The 18,397-nt window shown below is 49.9% G+C and overlaps 1 protein-coding gene across 1 annotated transcript in view; it reads left to right on the plus strand.

Annotated features, from left to right (window-relative positions):
• Positions 1 to 18,397, plus strand: part of FA2H (fatty acid 2-hydroxylase) — a 48,966-nt gene that overhangs the window by 9,245 nt on the left and 21,324 nt on the right. Inside the window, exon 2 of the mRNA XM_027617086.2 lies at positions 17,990 to 18,082. Within this exon, the coding sequence (XP_027472887.1) occupies positions 17,990 to 18,082 (93 nt within the window). The remainder of the gene's footprint in view (positions 1 to 17,989; positions 18,083 to 18,397) is intronic.

Below are 18,397 nucleotides of genomic sequence, written 5' to 3' on the forward strand. Positions count from 1 at the left end.
CTCTCTCATTCTCTCTCTCTCTCAAATAAATAAATAAAAATCTTAAAAAAAATTATTCTATTTCACTTTGTTGTGGGTTTGCATTTTGTTACATTGTATGTTGTCCGATGACAGCAACCCCAACCATCCCTTTGGCTAGGTAGACTGTGGGGACTTGGGGGAGCCAGGGGTCAGTGTTTAAGCAGGAACAAAACTCATAAATGGTCAGTTGGCTTGTGAACAGTGGCATGTTAAAGTGATTTTTGCTGTTCTTTGCAACTTGAATCTTCAGGGACCCAGATAAAGAATACTTGGATAGGGGTGCCTGGGTGGCTCAGTTGTTAAGCGTCTGCCTTCAGCTCAGGTCATGGTCCCAGGGTCCTGGGATCGAGCCCCGCGTCAGGCTCCCTGCTTGGCGGGAGGTCTGCTTCTCCCTCTCCCACTCCCCCTGCTTGTGTTCCCTCTCTTGCTGTGTCTCTGTCAGATAAATAAAATCTTTAAGAAAAAAAAAGACTACTTGGATAATAATGATCCCTCTAGAACTAATAGTTTGTATGGCGGTTTACATTTTTCTAGCTATTTCTCATAGATTTCTATTTGAACCCTTAAGGTAGGTGGGGCAGATGCCAATTCTCCCATTTCATAGATGAGAAGCGTGTAGTTCTAAGAGATCCTGGAATGTGGTGGGTCTCCAGGTGCCCAGTATTTCCACTGCACACACATGGGGCAAATCTTAAGCATGTGCTTAAACCAAGGGGATCTTTTTCTTATTGATTTATAATCACTCCTTACATATAAAGGATATTAGCCCATTTTCTATCATACGTTTTACTATTTGTCCTTCAGTTTTCATTTGTCTTTTGACTTGTTTAATGTTTTTTCTCCACTTAAACCTTTAAAATTTCCATGTTGTAAAACATATTGTTTTATCATTCTTAGAAAGACCACCTCTACTTTAAGATTTTATACATCAAAAACATTTTAGGGGCGCCTGGGTGGCTCAGTCAGCTAAGAGTCTGCCTTCGGCTCAGGTCATGATCCTAGGGTGCTCTCTGCTCAGTAGGAAGCCTGCTTCTGCCTCTCCCTCTGCCTGCCGCTCCCCTCTGCTTGTGCTCTCTCTGTCAAATACATAAATAAAATCTTTAAAAAATATATTTTAGTATCAGGGTGCCTGGGTGGCTCCGTCGGTTTAGTTCCAACTCTTGGTTTTGTCTCAGGTCATGATCTCACTCAGGGTCGTAGGATTGAGCCTTGTGTAGGGCTCTATGCTCGGCAGGGAGTCTGCTTGAGATTCTCTCTCCCTTCTCCTCTCCTTCTGCCCCTGCTCACAGGTGTTTGCACACGTGTTTTCTCTCTCTCTAAAATAAAATCTTAAAAAATAGTATCTTGCTAATAATGTTATGCTTAATGTTTTGATTATTGTTTTTTTCCTTAAATTTATTATCTACCTGAGTATTTTTTAGTATAAGGAACAAAATAGATTATTTCAGGTTTACATTTTTCCAAATGACCAACTGGTTATCCCAGTAGATTTATGGAATAATCCCTTTTCCCACTGGTTTAAAAAACACCTTTATCACACATCAACCATTCAGAGATATATTTTGGTCCATTTTGGGGCTTTATTCTGTACCAGTGAAATCACTCATTTTTTGTTAGGTTTCAGCCTTTAGTTAGTTGTTTTTTGTTTGTTTGTTTGTTTTGTTTGTTTTTCTTCTCCTTCTCCTTCACCTTTTTCTTCTTCTTCTTCTTCCTCCTGTTCCATTCCAGCCATGATTCTGCCCCCGCCTGCTCCACTAGAGAAAGCAAAGGGCAGGACAGGGGCTGAGCATCATTTATGGGCCATGTTGCTGGCCTTGAGGAAACAGTCTGACTTTCAGGGGCTGGGGCTGTCTAGCATGCCCTGGACCCTGAGGTCATGTGGCCAGAGCAGGGAGGAAGCAGCTCAAGGAAGCCCACACAGGCGACATGCCCCAGTCACCAAGACTGGAAGGGAGGGTGGGCATCCAAAGTGGGTGTCCAAGCGGTCATGGAATGGTAATGATTTCAGCTGGGAATGCAGGGGTGGGGAGGGGTGTGGAGAGAGTGACTGGTAGCGGCCTTGCAGCTAGAAGTCTGGACGCGGGTGGTTCTGTGTGCTTTCCCTGCATTGTGTCCACAGCCTGTAGTTAGAAGCTAGAAGAATAGTGAAGCAGCCGTGTTTGCTAACAGGGAACCTAGTGTCCTTCTTGCAGAGTGCTGTAAATCTCACACTTCTTGTCCCTCTGGCTAAGGGAACTGCATACTTATCCCCCCCCCCCCACCTTCCTTCATCAAAATCAAATGAGGAGCTTCTTAAAAATAGATTCCTGGGTCTTCCTGGGGTGATGGAAATGTTCTACATCCTGATTTAGACATTGGCTACAAGGAGGCATATAATTGTCAAAACTTATCAAACTATACACTTAAGATCGGCAATCTTTGGGGTGTCTGGGTGGCTCAGTCGGTTAGGCGTCTGCCTTTGGCTCAGGTCATGATCCTGGGGCCCTGGGATCATGCCCCATGTCAGGCTCCCTGCTCAGTGAGGAGTCTGCTTGTTCCTCTCCCTCTGCCCCTACTCCCCAGCTCGTGCTCTCTCACTCACTCTCTCTCTCTCAAATAAATAAAATCTTAAAAAAAAAATTGGTCATCTTTTACTATATGAAAATTAGACCAAATTTTTTTAAAGGGAGGCAAATAAATTTAACACTTATTTAGTAATCATGCCTTTGGATATGACCTCGTGATTACAAGAGTTAGATGTTGATATATACAAACCTTTAAAGAGTGCTTTTAAAAAGGACCCGTAGGTTGTAAATAAATGGTAAGACTTAGGTAGTGGGGATACATGTGTTCATGGTGAGGTTCTTTCAGATTGACTGCAGTTTAAAATTCTTCAATAATAAAACATTGGGAAAAAACTAAGTAGTCACATTATAGACATCACAGAGAGATACATGTTCTTAAAGGATGAGTGGAAAAATAAAGCAACAGCACTTGAACGGTTAAGTGCAACAAAGCATCACATTTCTAGTAATATTGTACTACTTTCCTAGAGCAGCTGTAACAAAGTACCACAAACCAGGTGGCTTAAAATGAGAGGAATTTATCATCTCAGTTCTAGAGACTGGAAGTCTGAAATCAAGGTATGGGTGGAGTTGGTTCCTTCTGGAGGCTCTGAAGGAAAATCTGTTTGCCTCTTTCCTGGTTTCTTAGCTTATAGGTACATCATTTCAATCTCTGCCTCCATCCTCACAAATGCATTTTTTTCCTGTACCTCTGCATTTGCATCTCCAAATTTCCCCTCTTCCTTTAAGGACACCAGTCGTATCGGATTTACAGCCCACCTTAATCCAGTATGACCTTAAATTAACTGGATTCCATCTGCAAATACCCTATTTCCAAATAAAGTCGCATTCACAGGTTCTAGGTGAACATGAATTTGGTCTGGGTGGTGGTGGGGGGAGACAACATTCCACCCAGTACAGATATCATTAAACAAGTCTGCCACTCAGACAACCTAGATGGAAGTGAATAGGATGCACACCAAGAACTATATTAGATTTCAGGAAAATGACTCCAGTGGCAACAGAGATTCGAATAGTGAAGACTTGTGTGAAAAGTCTGATGTTTCATTTGAGTGAAAAAACATACCTGTAAACAATCAAAGAATTAATTAACATAATACACTATATATATTTATATGAGTATGTATATATTATATGCATTTTTTCCTCCAGGGGCATGCCCCAAATCCATAAAATTAGTATCTCTGGAGGTGAGGTGCCTGGGTGGCTCGGTTGGTTAAGTGTCCAACTTGATTTCGGCTCAGGTCATGATCTCAGGGTGGTGGGATCGAGCCCCGCGTCGAGCTCTGTGCTCAGCAGGGAGTCTGCTTGAGATTTTCTCTCTCCCTCTCTGCCCCTCCCCCCCCAAACAAATAAATCTTAAAAAAAAAAGAAAAAAAGGACTCTCCAGAGGGACGACCCCGGAAATGTGGCTCAGAAGCATTGTCAAGTTTGCAGCCCACTGTCCTAGAAGGCTAAGGGCGGAGGGAAAATGGGATGGAAAACTGGAGGCACGAAAGCTGGTCAGTGGGCAGATCTCTCGGGATTACTAAAGAATTGGCATCCCCAAGCTCCGAGCGTGAGGCTTGGCACAGAGCAGCTGTGCAGAAGGGCCACCCTCTCAACCACCCATTCAGAAAGAGCAGGGGCCTGGGGTCTGCAGCCCAAGACCTGTGCCCTGGTCCAGCTGTGTGTCCCATTGGCTGTGTGACACTGTGTGAATCGTTTAAACTCTCCCAGCCTTGGTTCCCTTATTCCCTGCATCCCTACAGGATTTGTGTGGCTACAGTGAGATCACGTGAGATCCGTAAGATAGAACATGTAGCTTAAACGGAATCCGGATGATTATAAGCCCCCTCAGCCCCAGCTTCTGCTAGGAAAAGGTAGATTCCTGATGAGTGGTGAGAGATGCATGTTTTCAGAGTCTGAGATGCTATGCGCTCTGACCCTCTTGGGCAAAGCCACCCACCCCCACAGGAGTTGGAGACTGGTGACATTCCAGTCTCTCGCTCTCGTCCCTTCCCCCAGTTAGGGCCTTGGGGGTCTGTTCCAACCTGCTGCCCTCATTCCATCTTCACCTGGACAAGGGCAGGGCTGGACCGGGGAACTCACCCCCATCAGGGATGGGCAGTCTCCAAAGATGAGGCTGGCAAAGCCCCAAGTGGTCCCACGGGTGTGCAGGGCCACTTTCTTCCCCTCACATCTTCTTCCTTTATTCAAGCACAAATGCTCAGACTGAGCTTGGTGCTCAGGATAAAAAAACAACTTGTAACTGCCATCATGGGGTGTACCTGCCAGTGGAGGGAGGGAGACAGATAGGACAATTATAGGTGATTGACAAGAGCTACAACAGAATATTATATATATATGTATATATGTATGTTTTTATACATGTGTATATATAATAGTCTATGTGTGTGTATGTGTTATACAACCAAATAGATAATGTATTTTAGAATGAGTGCTGTGACACAGTGACAGTTGCAGCCCTGATGGGAGTAGTCTAGTGTGTCTTCTCTGAAGAGCTGATATCTGTGGATGACAGGAGTCATCATAAAGGAGAACTGGGCCAAAAAAAAAAAAAAAATTCTAAGCAGAGGGAATAACAAGTGCAAAGGTCCTGGAGTATGATAGGACTTGGTGACATTAAGAATCCAAAAGAAGGGGGGCGCCTGGGTGGCTCAGTTGGTTAAGCGACTGCCTTCGGCTCAGGTCATGATCCTGGAGTCCCGGGATCGAGTCCCGCGTCGGACTCCCTGCTCGGCAGGGTGTCTGCTTCTCCCTCTGACCCTCTTCCCTCTCGTGCTCTCTATCTCTCATTCTCTCTCTCTCAAATAAATAAATAAAATCTTTAAAAAAAAATAATAAAAAAGAATCCAAAAGAAGGCTCTTAAAAAAAAAAAAAAAAGATTTATTTGTTTATTTTAGAGGGGGAGAGAGAATCTCAAGCAGTCTCTCTGCTGAGCGTGGACCCTGACATGGGGCTCCACCTCACGACCCTGAGATCGTGACCTGAGCCAAAATCAAGAGTTGGATGCTTAACCGACTGAGCCACCCAGATGCCCCCCGCCAAAAGGAGGTTCTTATACTACTAGAGCCTTGCAAGTGAGGAGGAATGTGGTATGGGTGAAGCGGGGGGAGCAGGAGGCTTGTCTCTGCAGAGATCATGGACATCGTTAGGGGTTTTAGATTTTGTCCTGAGAACAATGGGCTGGAAGATTTTAAGTGGGAGACTGACAGAGTTGGTCTGTATTTTACTAGATTGTTCTGGCTGCCATGTGGAGGGTAGGTTGAAGGGGGTCAAGAGTGGAAACAGGAAGAGAGCTAACATTGCTACTGTTGACAGAGCCGCCATTGAGACAAAAGGAAGTAGACAGGCATTGGAAATGTCTTGGAGGTGGAACCATTATAAGTTGCTGATGGATTAAATGCTGGGAGTAAGGGAAAGAATTGAGGATGATGCCAAGGTGACTTGAGCAACTGGGTGGCTCAATATATGGAAACCATGATTACTGGGGTGGAGATCCAGATTTGGGTTGAGGTAATCAGAGTTCACTGGGGCCACATTAGATTTGAAATGCCAAGGAAATACTCAGATTGAGATTTCAAATAGTAGTTGAATACATGAGTCCAGAGCTATGCTCTCCAATATGGTAGCCGCTTACCACACGTGGCTATTTAATTTAAAATTAATTAAAATTAAATAAAATTAAAATTCAGTACTTCAGTTACATGAGCCACATTTCAAGTGCTCCATAGACATATGGGCCTAGTGGCTCCTGTATTGGACAGCACAGATCTAGAACGTTTCCATCATTGCAGAAAATTCTATGGGGCAGCATTGGTCTAGAGCTGTGGCCTAGAGTTGAAAGGTATTTCTCTTTAGGATAATGACGTCCTAATCTGGTGACTCTGGTCCAGGAAGCTGGTATCCCTGTGTTGTTCACAAATAGCTCCTGCTTGCCCTTGACCACACCTGATTGTGTATTTAAGTGATGTCCCTGAGTGGTAGCTATATCAGAGAGGCACTGACCACCCAGAAGGACAACTTGCCCTGGGGTTGTTCAAGGACATCATCCCCTGGGGTTAAAGCACCTTATAGTGACAAGTATAAACATAGTGTTTAATGAGCATAAAACAGGGAGTATAGGCCATCGATCACCAGGAGATACCTGTTCTAGGGCTATAACTGTGGTGATTCTGCTAGTTTAAGAGATGTGCAGTGGGTTTGGAATTGGGTTAAATGAGAGTGGAAAAGAAGACACAGGCTCAGAGTCCAACAGTCTTGTGTTCTAGAATTAACCCTACCACTGGAGACAAGACAGTCGACCTCTCTGAACAAAAACATCCTCAAGAAGATTCCAGGTCCAGGCGCGGGGGGAGGGAATTATTTGAGTCAGTAGGTTGGAATCCGTAAAAAGTAGCAGGTGTGAGGCAGGTCAGTTTTGGGGGTGGTTGTTCTGTTTTGCTTACAAAACAGTTCGGTGCCTTCTCATGTTTTTGGCAATATAATCATCTGCCATTTTGTAACCAGTGGTGAGAACAAGTGAGTTATCTCTCTTAAACTAATAGATTATAAAAGGAAAATTTGGGAATATTGTTTCTGGGATAGTGATATATGGAGTCATTTGTAAACAGTGGCTTTGTTTCTCCTTTTAAAAACAGCAGTATAGGGGCAACTGGGTGGCTCAGTTGGTTAAGCATCTGCCTTCGGCTTAGGTCATGATCTCAGGGTCCTAGGATCGAGCCCCGTGTTGGACTCCCCACTCGGCGGGGAGAATGCTTGTCCCTCTGCTTCTCTCTCTTCTCTTCCCACCTGCTTCTGCTTACTCTCTGTTTCTGTCTCTTTCAAATAAATAAATAAAATCTTTTTTCAAAATAAAATAAAAACAGCAAAATATAGTATTTTGAGGATAATCCTTACAGATTGGAGTGTTACATGATAAACCAAAATGTATTTTAACCTAGAAGTTGGGCCAGTGAGGGGATAATATATTTTAGATGGTTTAAATGTATTTCCCTTGTGCATAGCACATTCTATAAGCCTGCCCTGAGGTACGTTGAGGTCTAAGTTTTGAGAGACAACAGTCTAGAAACGTCCTATCAAATCCACAAAAGGGATTCTGAGGAACTCATTTCCTGCAGGCTGCTGAGTTGAAACCCAGGTGCTGCTGTGCCAGGCAGGATTTTGTAAGGCAGGACTGAGGAGGGGAGCCTCAGAGAGCTCCTCTTGTCCACCCTGGCCAAGCCCACGTCACCCCCACCCAACCCCAGGCTCCCAGCTGCTCCAAATCCCAGAGTCAGGCTTTCATTGAAAAAAAAAAAAAACCACGTGTCCACTTGACTCTTGGTGCCTTTCTAGAAATGGTGCCATAATCCCGAGGTCAGAGGCTAGAGAGGAAAGGCTCCCCGTGGATGCAGATGGTCCATGGCAGGGGCTAGTAGAGAATCAACTTAACAGCCTGAAAACTTGTATGTGTGTGTACTCTGGAGAGGAGAGGTTTGGGGAGTGATTTAGTATTTTTAACCCACTGGCCCCCTTTCCTGATGTCCTGGATTGCCCACCTAGACTGGCTTCTGCTTCCGCTGACGAGGTCACTGGTGACGCCCTCCAAGGGGGGATCAGGCCGTGAGGAGAAGCAACCCCAGGCGAACCGACGGCAAGGACCCAGGAGGCTGGGACTGCCCTGTCCGTACCCCGCACATCTCCTGAGCGGAAGTTGGCCCCGTGTCAGGCGCACACTTCCTACTAGCTTTCTCTCCTCCTCCCTTATTCCTATCATGAACACAGGCTTAGCTGCGGGCAGCGCTATTCTCCTTGCAGGCATCCTGGGTGGGTGAGGAGGGGGGATGCTTCTGGAATGCCTTGTCACTTGCCACGTATTGTTTTTGTTTGTTTGTCTTGTACAGAAAGGCTGCGTTTGAGACGTTGTAAGGACAGGCCTGACTTCTGATTTGGACCTAGTCTGGCAGAGGGCAGCTTATTAGAAATGAAAGCGAGTAGATCCTGCTGCCTTCATTTTTAGTCCCACATTTCTAGCTACTGAAAGCAACCAGTGGTCCCTGGAGGCCTCGGGGGTGGGCTTGGTAACTAGCACAGAGGGAGGACCCTCGACGCCGCCGTGGCTCTGGCACCGTCCTCCTCGGCCAGCCTGCGCCTTCCTACTTGCCCAGGACCGTGTGCTGCCCAGGCACGTGGGGCGCCCGGAGCCCCCGCCTGCCTTTGGGCCTCTAGACGCTGGGGGCAGCTGGACACAGGGCCTGGGCACCGTCTCATTTCAGAGAAAGAGTTTTCAGGCCAAACCCAGGCTGCGGGATAAAAGGCCATCTGTCCATCCCTGGGTGCCCAGCCCCAGCTTTCCTGAACAACATTCCTTTATGCCAGCACCGCCCCCCGGCCCCGCCTCCTGCGCCCCCGCCCGCCGCACACTGCGGCCTTTCACCGCCTCTGGGCCGGCTTGTTTGTTTGTCGCGCAGAGTGCAGGCTTTCTGTTGTTCTTCTCTTTCCTCTCCCCATGAGGCACTCTGCACGCAAACCCTCCCTGGGCACCGCAGGGTCTGGGGCCCTGGAGGAGGGCGGGGGGCTGAGGCAGTGTCCGCGCCAGGGGCTTGGGCCCCCACCCCAGCCTGGGAGCCCTCCCGGGGGAGGCAGAGGAGGGGCATGAAGAACCTTCGCGGGGCAGCCCTAGAAGTGGTTTCCTGTCTAGCTGTCCCAGCCACCACGTGAGACTTCTTGAAGCAGTGATTTGAGCTCTCGGTGTCTCCCCCGCCCCCGCATCTGTGGATACCTCCTGCCTGCCTCTCAGGGAGAGTTGCGTCGATGCCAAGGAGACACCAGCCACACGTGTGGGCTGCCGATGGTGCCACCATGGGCGTGGCATGGCTGTCCCAGGGGCCGCATGGCTGTCCCAGGGGCCGCATGCCCCAGTGGAGGGGGGAAGGGCGAAGTAGGCCAACATTTACAATAAGAGGGCGGCAGGTTGCCTGACCCCCTCCCTCCCGGCCCCCGCTCCCAGTTCAGCCTGCCTCTGAAAACGGAATAGGGAAAACCCAGGAGTGACTTTCCAGGCCCTGGGGAAGGCGAAGAAGGGGTGGGGGGCCGACAGCAAACAGAGGGCTAGGAAGGGGGCAGTGCCTCGCCTCGTGTCTTCCACACTGAAGGCTGTCTGTGTGGGCTGCCCCGGCAGATCTGGTAGGAAGGCTGGGTGGATGACGAGCCCCCTCAGCAGAGGATGAGAGGCCGACTCTTTTTCCACAGGGCCCTGGATGCCTCTCCCAGTGTTTTCTCTCCTGGTTGAACTCCTTCTCCTTCTGCGGCCCCGTCTTGATCCCGGAGGAAACGGGCTCAGGCCTGCTATTAGCTTGCTAGGCTTGCAGAGTCCCACAGACTAGGTGGCTTAGGCAACAGTGATTGACAGTCACAGGGTTCCAGAGTCTAGAAGTCCTAGATCATGGTGTTGGTAGGGTTAGTTCCTTCTAGGGCTGAGAGAGAGAATGGGTTCCATGCCTCTCCCTAGCTTCTGGGGGGTTTGCTGGCAATCTCTGCTGATTCTTGGCTTGTAGATGCCTCACCTCTATCTCTGCCTTCATCTTCACTCGGTGTTCTCCCTGAGAAGGTGTCTGTCCCAAATTTCACCCTTTTCTAGGGACACAAATCGTATAGGATTAAGGCCCCCCTAAGGACCTCATTTTAACTAATCCCATCTACAATGGCCCTACCTCAAAATAAGGTCACATTTTGAGATACTGGGGGGCCAGCATTTCAACATATGAATGTGGGGTGAGGTGGGGAGGGCCGAAGTTCAACCCAGAACTGGCCTCTGTACCAGAAAGCAAGGCCCTGGAGGTAACATCCTTGGCGCATGGCCTGTGTCTCCACCGAGATTCCTTCACCATCACAGATTTTGTCTCCTCTTCAGTCACACAAGGGGAAAGAGAACCAGTAGAAATCAGCATCTACCACCCACTTCTGCTTCCTCTTGAAGCCAATCCTCTCTGCTAGGAGGAGGAGGCTGAGGGTCACCCCTCAATGAACCTTGCTGGGGGTCTGGCACCCAACCCACCCAGGGCCTCGTTACGGCTGACCCTGTAGGCCTGCCCCATGTGGGTGCAGCCCAGGCTCCCACCTAGACTCCCTGTTCTGGGCAGTGCCCCAGAGGACAAAACCCTGGCTCCTGCCTGCCCGGGCGTGTCCTTCTCTGTGGCAGTACCATGAGGCAGGAGGGCTGCGGCCCCCCAGACATTTCAAACGTGCAGACCAAGGGCCGCGTTTGTATTCAGACAGGTTGGTTTGGCCCACATCTTTTGTTTGTTTGCTTGTTTTAAATGGAAAGCAAATTTTAAAATCTGGAGATTTCCCATAAAAATCTGGTTTCCCAGCTTTTCTTAGAAATTGGAAGGTCTACAACCCTGAGTTCCTTCCTTACCTGACCTGGACCTAAGTCAGGGCTGCCCCCTTTAATGGGGCATGACCCCGCTGGTTCACCGCAGTCCACTCCATTCAAGACCAACAGACAGTGACCTTCGAATACTGTTCTCAGTGCATTTCCTTTCTTTCTTTCATCTCTAGCAAAAAGGTGCCTCATGGTTTTGTTTATTTTGTTTCATGGTACCTCATGTTTCCAAAATGAGAGTGAGCATCTTTCCTTGTGGAGGTGAAGGATATCCTCCATGTTTATTATGCAAACAAAATGAGTCTGCATTATGAACCACATCCTGCCTGCTTCACACATTGGTGTCACCTGCCCAACCTCTGGGAACAGAGCAGGAACTCGGGGTGCCCTGTTAGGGATAAGCAATTTCTTTTTCTGAGGGTCACATAGCAAGTTGATAATGGAGCCTGGTCTAGAACCAGGTCCCTCAGTCTAGAAGTGAACCTGCAGCATCTAGAACTAGAGGCTGGCCCCAGATTCTTCCCCCTGCCCCAGGCTGCCCCCGAGGGCTGCCTCCTTGAGGACAGGTGTGTTGAGGGCACTGGCGGGACCTTAGGGAGCTGGCAGGAATAACTCCTGGGTCCTCTGAGTTTGGGTCTGAGGGTGCTAAACTCAGGGTGAGAGAGGGCAGAGGTTGGAGCCCAGGGGAAGGGGCAGCGGTGTCCATGAGAGGAAGTCTGTGGCTTGGGCCAACCCGAGAGGAGATAATGCCTCACGACCAGCGAGGAACTGGGCATTGCCCTGGAGGAAGCTAGGGCTGGCACTGCTGTCCCACTGGCTTCTCTCCCTGCAGCTTTGCACTGAGGCTGGAGGCCCCAAGGAGAAGGGAATGCCCTCCTTGCTGCCCCCACCATATTGCCCAGCACGTTCAGTGGTTCTCACCTCAGAATGGGCGGTGCCTGCCCACCCAGTCTCCTTGGTTGGGCACATTGGCCATTCTTGAACACGTTGACCTTCTCTCTCCAAGTACACACAGGCCTTGGAAGGCTTTGGGCAGCTCTTTGTCTCCCTGCCCTGCCCACACTTCGGTGGCCTCTCCAGGCCTGGGCCCCTAAAGCCTCAACAGGCCACCATCGACTCATTATTGTATCATTCACTAAGCCTTGAATGCTGATCCCGTGCCAGCTGCTAGGGACCTAGGGGCGAGCAAGACAGCGGGATCTCTACCCACATGGAGCTACCCCATGTTCCGGCTTGGGAGACAGTCACGGGGAAATGTGTGAGGAGAGCAAGATGCTTTCAGCCCCAGCACCACCCGGCTCCACTCATCAGGCTTCTCCCAAACAGCCTTGGGCCTGATCACAAAAGTGCTTCTAGTCGTGCTCTGGCCTGCCTTCCCAGGGTGGAAAGGTCAGGAGGTGCCAGGACCATGGGGTGGGTCTTCAGCTCCATTCTTGCTGCCCCGCGACCGTCTGTGTCCTTCAGGTGGACCCTCTAAGAAAGCTATCGCCTTACCCGGGTGGGTTGCACACCCTGGGTCAAGGCACATTCATTCCCACTTAGGCTGACTGTTCTTGCAAAAGCCGGTGAGAGCCTGAGTCCTGAACTTCCCTTACCAAACTTCGCTTACCACAATACTGAAAACATGTTCGACCGGAAGGCAGAACAATTTCCAAACACTGGAAAATAACGCACACGTTCTTCGCTTTCTGACACTTTCTTGGTTTTTAAAGATCTCTTGGGCTTGCTTCCAGGATCAGGAGAGTCTTTTAAATAATGCATCATGGAAGTTTCCAAGAAACTTTAAAAAAAAAAAAATCTTTTAAAGCCTGAGTTATAGCCTAGTGGCCAGGAGTGACCTTTACACACTTCTGATTCATGGATGGTGTTTGCCTGTGGAATTCAAGGGTGAGCCCGGCTCAACTATAAAATAAACACTGGGGCATGGAAGGCTGGAAAATGTGGCCCAGATTGGTGTGTGCGGTGCAGTGGCTCCCAGGAGGACTCATTCCTGGATCCCCCGCACTCTGGGTCAGATGGGAGCAGCCTCCAGAGCGGGAATGGGAGCCTATCTTCGGGAGGGGCTTCGTCCCGTTTGTGTGTGGAGAAGCCTTTTAGAGCTTTGGAAATCCCACAGGAGACTCGAGAAAAAGAGTTAATGAAAGACACGCTAGAGGGCACATCCTGGTGCCTGAGCGTGTCGGCCCCTGGCCATACCAACGTGCTGCTCGCCCTCACTCTCCTTGAAGTCTCCTCCCAGACCAGAGGTGTGGACCGCCTTCTGATCAAGAACCTGGGCTTCTGCCAGGGAGGGGTGTGGTCCCGATGAGGCCACCTGGAGAGCACCTTGCTTATACGGTCAGTCTGGGATGTATTTGCCAAGAGCGTATCACCCACGACACTGCTACCTGGTGCTTCCGGCGCTCTCAGGTTGAGATCAGGCTGGGGCGGCAGAAAGAGGGAAGAAAAGGACAAGAAGTGGAGCCTGCTCCCTTCCCCGCCTCCCTCTTTTCCTCCTCCTCCTCCTCCTCCGCGCGTGCGCAGTGCACCCCCATGCCAGCCTTCGTTCGCGCGGGTCTGGCCCAGGGTTCGAGGGGCCCGTCCTGAGGGAATCTCCCGCTGCTTGGTGCTGGGGAGGCAAGCCCTGTGAGCCCTGCCGTGTGGACGTGGCTCTCTCCCACTTCTCTCCTTTCACCTGGAATATTTCCAGATGAGCGACAAGAACTGTTCCAGAGTTCCATTGTTTCCATTGGAAGCCAACACCTGTCTGTGAACCTGGGTTTTTAGCAATTTTTAAGAAAAACTTAGGGGCGGGGCGCCTGGGCAGCTCAGTGGGTTGAGCGTCCCAGTCTTGGTTTCAGCCCAGGCGGTGATCTCGGGGTCGTGGGATCGAGCCCTGCATGGGGCTCCACACTCAGCGTGGAGTCCGCTTGGAGATTCTCTCCATCTGCCCCTCCCCCCACTCTCTTTCTCCCAAATAAATAAGTAAATCTAAGAGAAAGGAAGGAAGGAAGGAAGGAAGAAAGAAGAAAAGAAAAGAAAGAGAAAGAAAGAAAACCTTAGAACTGGAACAAGTGAACATTTGCTCTACTTCCTGTTCCTCGTAGTCTATAGAGCCCCACACCGGCTACTTTGAACCAAGAAAATAATTAAAAAACAAAATTTTAGGTTGTAATTTTTCTGCATTAAAAATGTTTACAAACTGGACCCTTAAAAAAAAAAAGTCAGTGTAAAGTTGCCAAATGTCCTTCCTTAGGAAGAACTGCCTTTTATTCTGGAAGTATGCATTTCCTACCTATTTGGTCTGGAAATTTCCTTTCATTTATGAAATGCTGCTGATGATAATTTTTAAAAATATGTTTATTTGGCAAAATAAAAGGCCAGCACTCCTGTATCAGTCTGAGGCAACTTTAGTTCTGCTTATTCCATTGTACTTGGCCAAAGCGCACCAAGGATATATGGCCCAGATTATTGCAACTCTGACCCTTGTATCTGGGCACTGTCGTACCCAAAGTGGCATTTTAAGATGGTGTGTTCAGTGTCCTGGGCCACTTCTCTCCTCGAAGCAGATTTGTTTTCCATTTCCAGGAAGCAGGAGCCCTGCAGAACCCCAGGGTTTTATCCCCAGCAGCCAAGCCCACCATCCTGCAGAAGCCTCAGGGAACCCTGGCCATTTGGCAAAGGACATTGACACATGGCCCACTCAAGAAATAATGAGTAGTGGGGCGCCTGGGTGGCTCAGTCGGTTGAGCGTCTGCCTTTGGCTCAGGTCGTGATCCCAGGGTCCTGGGATGGAGCCCTCCATCGGGCTCCCTGCTCCGTGGGGAGTCTGCTTCTCCCTCTGCCCCTCCCCCAATTCATGCTTGCACTCTCTCTCTCTCAAATAAATAAATAAAATCTTAAAAAAAAAAGAAAGAAAGAATGAGTAGAGTATTTAGGATTTTCAGGAGCCCATCCTAGGCACGCTAAGAAAGAGGAAACGTATCCTGCCCTATTGGAATCTATAACACCATTGGACAAACAAGGTAATCACCCAAACATACAAAAAACAGCAAGGGGCAGGAAATTATAAATAACCAACGGGGACAGTGGGACACGTGGAAAGTATGATTTTTTAAACACTGGAAAATGAAGAGGTCATAGAGTTGTTCATACAGTTGCTAGGATGATGACAAGCTGGGTACGTAGGAAGTGTTTGTGAATATTAATCTTTTTTCTTAAGATTTTATTTATTTATTTGACAGAGAGAGACACAGCGAGAGAAGGAACACAAGCAGGGGGAGTGGGAGAGGGAGAAGCAGGCTTCCCACCGAGCAGGGAGCCCGATGTGGGGCTCGATCCCAGGACCCTGGGATCATGACCTGAGCCAAAGGCAGACGCTTAACAACTGAGCCACCCAGGCGCCCCGTGAATATTAATCTTTGTCATCATCCTGGGAGGATGACATTTGAGAAGGAAAATGTCTTTTCCTTCTAGAGGGAAAAATTAGGGTTCATCCAAGAGTATAACAGCAGAGGAGTTTGGAAATACAGGGGAAAGATTTTAAATATAGGGAGGTCAACCATAAGCCGACTTACAGGGGATGATGCTATGTTCACTTTTAGGAAGTGGCATCAGAGGGGTCAGCGGGGCTTTTGGGTCAGACGATGATGTGGGCAGTTGGGAACATTCTCGAGAGGCCAGGAGTGGGGCCAGGGTCAGAGAGAGCGTCTTCTGGGCTGATGCTCTGGCACATCGTGGGTGCTCAAACATGTGTGTCGACGGGTGAATGGAGGAAAGCTGTGTGGGAGGGAAAATCTGGAGAAGAGGCAGTGATATTGCACGGAGACCATCAGCCCTGAAGAGGAAGCTGGTATGGGGCCAAGGCTTCCTGTCCCTGCAGACTTCCCATGGCAGATCTCATTTCCGGGCTTTCTCTGTTTTCCATTGCCTGCTACTCGCCCTCTCCCCGCCCGCCCCATCACTGTTCTGGGCGCCCAGTCATCACACATCTTTCGGGGCTGTCCAGTGAACAGGCGTGCAGGTCCAAATCACCTCCTGGACCACGTCAGCCTTGCACACAATGCCAGCAGCAGCAGCCCATACAAAAGGCTCCAGGTGGCCTAAGCTAAGTGAATGAGTGCACAGGAGGGCTGCCCAAAGGCCGGTGGGAGCTCAGCTCCCATGACGTTCCATGCCAGGGAGGCACGAGCCCTGCTGGGCTCTGTGCTGGTCCCATCACATCTGCCATGGAAGAGAAACAGAGGGCCAATCCTTATGCTTAGAGACCCTGTTGTGTCCTCAGAGGGTCTTGGGGAAAAGCCGGGTGGCAGGGGGTGGGCTGTGGGCTGTCCTCAAATATGTGTCAGGCTGGCAGGTGAAAAACAAAAAGCGTGCACAGTCCTAGAGAGAAGGAACCAGGAGCGATCCCTGAAAACTTGAGGCAGCCAGGTGGGCAGAATAAGGACTTTTCCAGGGACTGGAACTCTCGGAGAACAGTCCAGACTTGAGTGAGTAGAAACATGGGTTGGATAGATGGGTGCTCTGTGCCCTGTGCTGTGAGGGGACGCCCTTTCCTCTGCTTCATCGTTGTTCAGGTGGCTGTGCCCCAAACAGATCTGTGTCTGCTATTCAGGGATGTCTGAAAAGCCTAGCACAAAGATATTAAATGCTAATCCTTGGGATGACCGCCCCCCCTGCCCGGTTTGGGATGTGTGGGGATTGGGGGGGGTGGATGGTGCAGAGGAGGATCAGATTACCCTACTTAAGAAAGGATTTGGGGTGCCCAGGAGAAAATGACTAGCCAGGAGGGAGGGAGAATCAATACCTCAGTGATTGGGGGCGCTCTGGGATATTTTGAGGCTAGAATGGAACTAGAAGGGACAGGTGTATTATAGGACATTTATATCAGATACTTAAGGAGTTTCATTGCAGGATATGCTATAAAACGCACTCTTCTTTGTCCTTAAGGGGTCATCCGGGATGCTTTTTTAAAGAATTCAAGTATCAGCATGGTGGCCCAGACTAAGATACTGAGCTATCAACCCCGAGACAGAAAGCCTACTTTTACTTGGCTTAATATGGGTTTCCCCCAGAAAAATGCCAGCATCACTGTCACCACCAGGTTCACTTGGTTCATTTGGAAGCAAAACTGTAAGGATTGTGCCAATAGAAACCCCAAAGGGCTTTCCAAACAGGCTCCTCAGTTCTTGCCAGTACCCTGCTTCCAGGGGCCCCGCCATGGCCACCAGCACCACGGTTCCCTTTAGTCCCAGGCAGGCCTCCCCTTGGCAAGGGCTCTCCCCGCCCCCCTTTCCTGCAGAAAGACGTGAGTTTCACCTACGCACCGGCCTGCCCTCCCCAGCCTCACCCTGTGTGACGTCAGGGCCAGCTGCAGCTATGTGACCTTCCCAGTACATTCCATCTCCTTCTGACTTGGCCTCTTTGTGACTTCGGTTTCACCTTGAGCCCATCTGGGCACCTCCCTGCCAGTTCCGCCCCACGTACGGCTGCTGACCCACGCATAGGAGTTCCTGGAGGGACCGTCTCCCTCTCTCTGCTGCCTTTCTGATGGGCAGGTGGTCCTAGATGCCCCAGCACAGGCTCTGGCATGATCTTACCAGGAAGGGAGGGAGCTGGTATAGTCATCGGCATGACACAGTGAGACTGCCAGGTACCCAGGGTGCCACCCTGTGATTCTCTCTGCCTGACACCTGCCAGGGACCTAGAGAGACTGGCAGGAGTCCCCTTGCCTACAGCGAACCCACTGATGGCTCTCACTTCCCTACCGCCTCTCTGCCAGGCTTCTTTTCTCTCCCGTATCTTTCTCCCTCTTGTTGGGGCAGAAATTATTTTTTTAACAGGAGAAGAAAAGTACAGAGAATAACACAATCAGCGTCTACCTATTTTCAGATGCACTCAGCGTCCTTGATTTCCACCCTACCCACCCACCCCCACCCAGCCCCAGTATGGGGCTCTCGCCACGCGCCGTGGGGCGGCTCCCTGCTCCCTTCTCCCCCAGCCCCCGACCCTCACCCAGAACCGTAGGTAATCACCTGTATCTTCTCTCCGCAGGGCTCCGCGGAGAATGGGACTTTGACCTCTGCAAACACTCAGAAGACAGACCCTTGGTTGGAGCCAAAGCTCAAAGTGGTGGATTGGGACAAGGTAGCTGGTGCAGGGCAGGGCAGGGTGACGATCCAGGGCTCCTGGGGCCAGGGCGAGAGTGTGTGGAGCCAAAGGCTGTGGTTATTCATAAAGTTTTCCCAAGAGAGATGAGGATGGGGAAGCTGGTGCTCATAGCCCACAAGCATGATCTAGGGCAGCAAACCCCAGCTGATGGGAGTGAGTGTGGGGAAGCTGTGCACAGGAGGTCTATGCAGACCCCGGCCGTGAACACCCCAAAGGGCGGTCTCCCACGGGGACCCGGACTAAGAAGAGCATGATGACAAGTTCAGAAGGTCCAGACGTGCCCGCCTCGAC

This window comes from Zalophus californianus, chromosome 17 (assembly GCF_009762305.2).
Source record: "Zalophus californianus isolate mZalCal1 chromosome 17, mZalCal1.pri.v2, whole genome shotgun sequence".
NCBI lineage: Eukaryota > Metazoa > Chordata > Mammalia > Carnivora > Otariidae > Zalophus > Zalophus californianus.